The sequence below is a fragment of the Ictalurus punctatus genome, chromosome 7 (genome assembly GCF_001660625.3).
Source record: "Ictalurus punctatus breed USDA103 chromosome 7, Coco_2.0, whole genome shotgun sequence".
Taxonomy (NCBI): Eukaryota; Metazoa; Chordata; class Actinopteri; order Siluriformes; family Ictaluridae; genus Ictalurus; species Ictalurus punctatus.
Window position 1 is genome coordinate 24,953,140 of NC_030422.2, and position 7,307 is coordinate 24,960,446.

General features: G+C 40.2%; 1 protein-coding gene across 2 annotated transcripts in view; it reads left to right on the top strand.

The window, feature by feature from the left end:
• tesk1b (testis associated actin remodelling kinase 1b) overlaps positions 1-7,285 on the top strand; it is a 29,765-nt gene extending 22,480 nt beyond the window's left edge. For both annotated transcript variants that reach the window (XM_047156488.2, XM_017472576.3), the window contains 5 exons: positions 799-889; positions 1,061-1,144; positions 3,666-3,752; positions 4,803-4,899; positions 5,992-7,285. In XM_047156488.2, coding sequence (XP_047012444.1) covers positions 799-889; positions 1,061-1,144; positions 3,666-3,752; positions 4,803-4,899; positions 5,992-7,055 — 1,423 coding nt within the window. In that variant the 3' untranslated portion in view covers positions 7,056-7,285. The remainder of the gene's footprint in view (positions 1-798; positions 890-1,060; positions 1,145-3,665; positions 3,753-4,802; positions 4,900-5,991) is intronic.
• Positions 7,286-7,307: the final 22 nt, after the last annotated feature.

Genomic DNA, 7,307 nt, shown 5'->3' on the forward strand with positions numbered 1-7,307 from the left:
TCTCTCTCTCTCTCTCTCTCTCTCTCTCTCTGTGTGACTCTATCTATGAATCTGCCTTCCTCTTTTGCCTGCTCTCACCTCTTTTACTTCTTCTTTTCCTACTTCTCTATCATGATTGATGATGTTGCTGGATTTATTTTTATTTGGTGTTATTGAAACGGTCGAAATTATCTCTGAGGAAGAACCTTTCAGCAGATCCCGGTTGCCAGTTATTATGGTGGTTGTGGTGACGGCAATGGCGACGGTCTTGCTTCACTTTCCACACAAACATCTTCACAGATGCTTACGAAGCACACGTTAAGATCAAACTGCTGATTTTGCAAGTATATTTTGAAAAATGCAAAGAGATTGGCTTCTATAAGGGAACAATGATCCAAAGCAGACCTCAAAATCCTGCATGAGCTACAACAAGCAATGCAAGCTGGCGATTTTGGAATAGCCCTCACAGTCCTGACATGAACACTGTCTGTAGTAAAATGTTCTACAAGGAAGAAAGGGTGAAATTTTGTTAAATAAGAATAGAAAATCTAGCTGGTTACAAAAAGAGTTTTTAAAATTTATTTATATATTTTTTTGTATGAGTCCTGGTCATGTGAGGAGGAAGACTAATTAAAACTGGGATCCTCTGCCCCAGATTGTTTTTGATTAGCTAATTGTTAGAAATTCAGCTATTAATCATGTATTTGACCTGTACCAAAATCCCTCTAATGCAGCCTAAAAATAATCAGAGTAGGCTGTAGGTACATGGGATGGCATTAAATGATAAAAGTAGATTTTGCTTTCTTCCTGTATTTATAGTGATGGCGCGCAGAAGCAGCATCTGAGCATCGTGGGCTCTCCATACTGGATGGCTCCTGAAGTGCTCAGAGGAGAGCAGTATGATGAAAAGGTGGGATGAGTCATGATGTCCTGTGACAAAAGATGCATTACGTTCTGTAAACCTTCTAAAAATTCTTCCATTTTTTATCACTGAAGGTTAAAAGCTGAAACTTGTTATAACCCTTATGCTTTTATTAATTTTAGTAAACTTATTACTGTTGCTGTTTGTGTCTGTGTCTAGGTGGATGTCTTTGCCTATGGCATTATCCTCTGTGAGATCATCGGTCGGATTCAGGCAGATCCAGACTTCCTTCCCCGCACAGAGGCAAGTCAAATCTCACTACATGTTTCTCTGATTCAGAGCTCAGCTTCCAGCTGGACCTAGTGGCATCAGTGGGAAGTTCTTGAGAACAGCAGCTGTATATAAAACCTTATATACACACTTGAGGTCATAAGTTTACATGCACCTTGTAGAATCTGCAAAACATGAATAATTTAGCCTATATGATGTTGAGATCTGTCTTTTCGCACTGAAGATGACTGAGGGACTCATACACAACTATTACAAAAGGTGCAAACATTCATTGACTCTCAAGAAGGCAACATGATGCATTAAGAGCCAGGGGGGTGTAAACTTTTGAACAGGATGATCGGTGTAAATGATCATTCTGTCTTCTGGGAAACAAGTAGATATCGTATGTAGCTTCTGAAGGGTGGTACTAAATAAAAAGAAAAAAAAAAAAACACCTTTTAAACAAAATAACAATTTAACAGTATGCACAATATAAATCTGAATAAAAATAAGGTTTTCTGTTGCTGTGTGACCTGTTCTACTGTGCATGTTTATGTGGTAAAGCAAAGGACTTTACCACATGACATGTCTCGCCTGAGCTTTATGACTAAAATTGGGTCAAAACCAGACCCTTTTTTAACCGAAAAGTTAAGTATGCGTTTTTACAAATGCTCTATTGATGGCATATTGTTCTTTTGCTGAATCCAGTGCTGCTCCTTCTCAGCCTTCAGCTGTAGTTGTTCTATTATCTGAACCCATGCTTGCATAATTCATCAGATTATTTTGTCCAAAACAACACAATCCTCTTGTCAGTGGAATGTTAAGCACCCACTAGTGATCCCCTGGTACTAATGCAGAACTTTGTACTAGTGAAACACCACTGTGCATAAATTTATTCTTTAAAGCTGCATTATGTAACTATTTGGCCTAATGGAATGCAGAGGTAATCTCAGTCAGTAATATCAGTCTTAAATCAATAAGGTTGAACAGTTTAACTAATTTATCTTACCACAACGAATGAAGGCATTTTTCCTTGATATATGATGTGGATCACGAACCTGTAGGTTTGACAGCAGGTTTTCTCATTAAATTCAGCAGTGTTGCATTTTTGTTTTTAATGATATGTTTATGTCTATATCTACAAAAGTTAAATATTTAAAATGGAAAAAATGAATGTTTAGAAATTTTAAGGTTCAGTACAAATTAAGATAAAGATACATTTAGCTGCTTCTGGTCAGTGTTTTTCTTTCTTTCTTTTTTTTTTAAAGTTATAATATTGCAAATACCTACAGTTTCTAAGGAAAGTGTATGAAGGAATTTGTCGTGATATCCTCTTATTTCACAGCTCTGACTGAAGGGGTGATTGCAGTGTTTTACATTAATGTGCTTGTTCTAATACATTATTATTTCTATAGTAACAACAACGTAGGGAATTGTAGGATAGACACTCCGCATTAGCAGATTAAAAAATGTGGAATTGTTAAATTTTCTGTAAGGAGATGGTTATTTAGCATTTTTGGAAAGAGTCTCCAGTGTCAGCGATTTATAAAATTCAGAGTTAAAACTGTTTATTGATATTTTTTTCCCAACATGAGTCTTCAGGATGAAGGACTTTTAGGTTTCTTGGTAACATGGCAAGCTGCATTTTAATTTTTTTATTTAAAAAATCGAGAGAAAAGCAGAGATCTGTTTAGAGCTGCTGTAATATAGTGATAACAGGGACTAAATTGCTTTGTAGATGTTCCACGTCGTTACATTAGTTACGCAACATTTAACTATAAATAGAAAAAAAAAAGGCTAAATTTTCTTTCATTAATAAAAGGAAAGGTCGGGATTTTATTGGTATCCTTTCATGTTAAAGGATGCACTCTTGCACACCTAAATATTGGACTGCCTTGCACTGAGTTGTGTTATGTAATGCAGGCAGTCTGATAAAGCACTTTATTGACTTGCTATCTGATTGACGTCTGACTATGGCTGGATACACTGGAGAGCCAATCACATTTGCCCAAACCTGCTTAGTTTATAATCCAGGACAAAGTTTACTGTTGATCTCAATTTTTTTTTTTTTTTTTTTTTAAATCAGTGCTGAGAAACAAAAGTGTGTGTGTGAGAACTAAGTGTAATCTTGCTTTAGTTTTCTTCATTCGAACTCAGAACACCTGTGTAGTGTGTTTGGATATGCAAACTTTGTGTTATTCATGCATGCGTGTCTGCACAAAAGCACTCTGAAAGTAGCCTTATTATTAAACGTGTTGTCTCCCCCCCACAGCTATTTAGCATTAATTATGAAGGCATTGTCGCATCAAATGAGAATCTTAAATAAGGAAAGGGCACTGAACCAATGTATTTAGTACCTAATTGTTGATTGTGCGTTCCCGTAGTGGATGTCTCTGTAGATTCTACGCGTGTGCAGTGCCCCCTAGTGGTGACTTCCATTACTACTACTACTACTGATGTTTCAAAAGTGAAAGTAAATGTAGCTCTTTTTTTTGGCTGGGATTAGGAGAACTGCTCTGTGATTTTGTGTATTCGTGTCTGTATCTGTGTGCAGGATTTTGGTCTAGATGTGGCTGCATTTCAGCCTATGGCAGGAGAATGTCCCCCTCCTTTCCTCGGCCTAGCAGTCACTTGCTGTTGTGTAAGTCTATCCTTCTTTCTTAGACACGTATACACACCATTTCCAAATCAGTACTCGCCTGCAGAAACACTACTACAGATGGGTGATGGATTAATAAAGTGTCCACCACAAGCCACCAGAACAGCTTCAATACATCTTGAGATAAATTCTACAGGTCTCTGGAACGCTACTGGAGCAATGATGAGCACCATTCTTTCAAAAGACATTCCCTTAGTTCCTTAGTTGATGATTATTGTGAAGAGTGCTGTCTGACACAGAGCTCCAAAATCCCCTGTAGGTATTCAGTTGGATTGAGATCTGGTGAGTGTGAAGGTCACAGCATATGATTTACATCATTTCATCCTCATTTAGAGAGCCCTTGTGCTGAGTGGATGGGGGCAGGAGTCATCCTGAAAGAGACCACGCCCATCAGGATAGAAAGGTTTCAACATGGTATAAAGGTGATCAGTCAGAAGAACTTTGTATTGAACTGCAGTGACCCTTCTCCTTCAGGGGAAAGGTGGACTCAACCCATGACAGCAAAATAAAAAAAATGCCCCCTATAGCATAACAGACCCCCCCCCCCCTTGATTTGTCATCGTTCTGTAGTTTAATGTTTGAAATGTTTTGAATATTTGTTAGACCACATGATGTGAACATTGTTGGTTGCTTAAGCAAATACTTGTATTGTTCTCCGCTTGATATATCGCTTTGCTTGTAATTTCTCATTTGTAAGTCGCTTTGGATAAAAGGCCCTGCTAAATGAATAAATGTAATGATGATAAAAATCTGGTGGAGGAATACTTTTGTTATTTTGTAGTTGTTTTATATTTAATTGCTAATTGAGTTTATGTGAAAATGAAGTATACCTCTTTTCTTACCTCAGGTGACTGGCCACAAAGTTTATGAAATGTCTATTTCAATTGACGTGGGTTAGGGTGGGTGTAAAATGTGTGTGTTGATTTTGTTTGAATATGTGAAGTTTGAATGACTTTTTTTTGTTGTTGTTGTTCTGGCAGATATAATGTCTACTCATTTTAACACTTTGCCATCTTTTTTCCCTCCTCTTAGATGAAGCCACAGAGTCGTCCTCCTTTCTCAGAGATAGTGTACCAGTTGGAGAGAATCAGTGTTGGGCAGCAGGCGGAGCTGACAGGGCCTGTCGAGGGTGCGTGTGCAAAAATGATCTATACTCTGCCTTTTAGATATGCACTTTCTCAAGGAAGAAACATTGTTTGGGTGGTGGCGGGGTGGGGGGTTACTGAGTCATTATAAATGATTTCATGGTTTAACTTATGATTGAGAGACTGTGTCTGTATTTTCACTTGTAAGGGACGGGGGCTTGAACCAGCTCATTGGGAGACATTTATGGGTCCTTTTTGGAATGTCTGAGTTAGAGCTTCATGGGAGAGCAGTACTGAAAACTGTATAATTATTAATTTGTGTCCCCCAGAACCAGCACTAATGAACTAAAAAGTGTGTACAGGTTCAGGGAGTTAGAATATATGGTCCAACTTGCTATCCATTAGCAACTTCCTAGACATAATCAACTTGCTGTGCTGTCATATTTAACATTCTGTTCTCAGTCAAGGGTTTTAAACTAAGAGTTATGTGCAACTACACTATACGGCCAAATGTTTGTGGACACCTGACCATCACACCCATGTTTTTTTAACATCCCATTCCACATTTAATCCCTTTGCCGTTGTAATAACCTCCACTCCTCTCCGAAGGCTTTCCGCTAGATTTTGGGGTGTGGCTGTGTGGATTTGTGTTCATTCAGCTAAAAGAGCATTAGTAAGGTCAGGCATTGATGTTGGGTGAGAAGGCCTGGGCGTCCCAGTTCATCCCAAAAGTGTTTAGTGGGGTTGAAGTAAGGGCTTTGCGCAGGACACTCAAGTTCTTCCACACCCAACATTGCAAACCGTGTTTTCATGGAGCTCACTTTGTGCACAGGGGCATTGCCATGCTGGAACAGGTTTGGGCCTCTTGGTTCCAGTGAAGGGAAACTGTAATGCTGTAGCATAGAAGGGCATTCTATACAGTTGTGTACTTTCAATTTTCTGGCAACAGTTTGGGGAAGACCCACATACGGCCATATACTGTATAAGTATGTGTTCTCCGTATTGAGAGAAATATTCATCCAGACACTAATCTCCAGTGCACGATGTCTATCTGATGATTGTGCAAAAAATTTCACATTGATTTGCCTGACCTCTTTTCCAAAATGTGATTTTAGTTTTTTCTTTTCCATTTTTAGCAGAACCAGTTACGCCTAATTCCAGGTCCCTGAGTGGGAGAAGGTCGTCTTTGGGTGCCATTGTGGAAGATCGGCTGTCCCTGAGTAAATCAGATGTGTTATCTCCTGTTCAGAGTACGCCGGCTCGCGTCAACCCCTTCTCCCAAAGGCACGATCTCAATGGTGGCCGCATTAAACTTTTTGACACACCCAGCAAATCGGTCATCTCCCTCACCTTTACCCTGCCTCCACGTCCTGACCCGTGCAGCCCCACCCCCTGTAGGAAAGCCCCGCCCCGATCCCACAGACGCTGCCAGTCTCTGCCCTGCACAGCGGAAGACATCCAGGCATTAAGGAGTGCATCAGACGGTGATGCTCACGCGAGCATAACGCCTCCGGATGCTAAGGAGACAACGGCTTGCGCTGTTAATCTTCCCAAAATGGACAGTGATAGTATGGTGAACATTTTCACAGAGGTTGAACATGATCATGTGTTTAGTGCTCAGACAGATGGTCCAAATTCACTGGAGGAACAAGAGATTGAGCACATGATCATAAAGGACTCAATTCATAAAGAACTGGAAGAGGAGGAGTGCATGTTGGAGGAGAAGGTGAATGATTATACTCCTCTAGCAGATGACTCTGGTGTTCCCATAGATCTTGAGTTAACGTCCATAGATCATCTGACAGAGGTGAGTGTAGAGGAAGCCATGGACTGTATCAGCTCCCCCGATACATCTTGTGATTCACCCAAACCCTTCACCAATGGCTGGAGACCACCTGTATCAAACAGACCCCCATTTTTACCCCCTTTACCCGATTTAGACAACAACAACAGCCCTGTGCAACCTTTAAACCTGCCAGTCAATGGTTTCCATGGTGTCACGACCCCTGTGACCCCTCCAGAACAGGATGAGGTTGTAGCGTGTTCAGGCTGCTGTCTGGCAGGATTCAGCTTTCCCTCCATGTGCATCCGTGGGACACCCCGCAACCCATATAAGAACTTAAACGGTGATTCTGCGACGCGGGAGCTGCTGTGCAGAATGCAGCCATCTTCACCTCCTGCTCACAGCACGCACACCTAATGATGAACTGCATGAGAGAGGACACTGCACATTTATCCTATGCCTTAAAACCTGCTGCTGTTGCACATTGCTCAGAGAAGAAGTGGTGAATTGCGCTGGGGCTTAGTCAGGTGTTATTGATTTTGTCCAGTTTAAATGCCCCTTTGTTTAACATAATTATGCTCTTCAATGGGTTTAATGAACACTTTCTCAAGAAAACAGAATATTGTAAAGAAATATATATATATATATATATATGTATGTATATATATA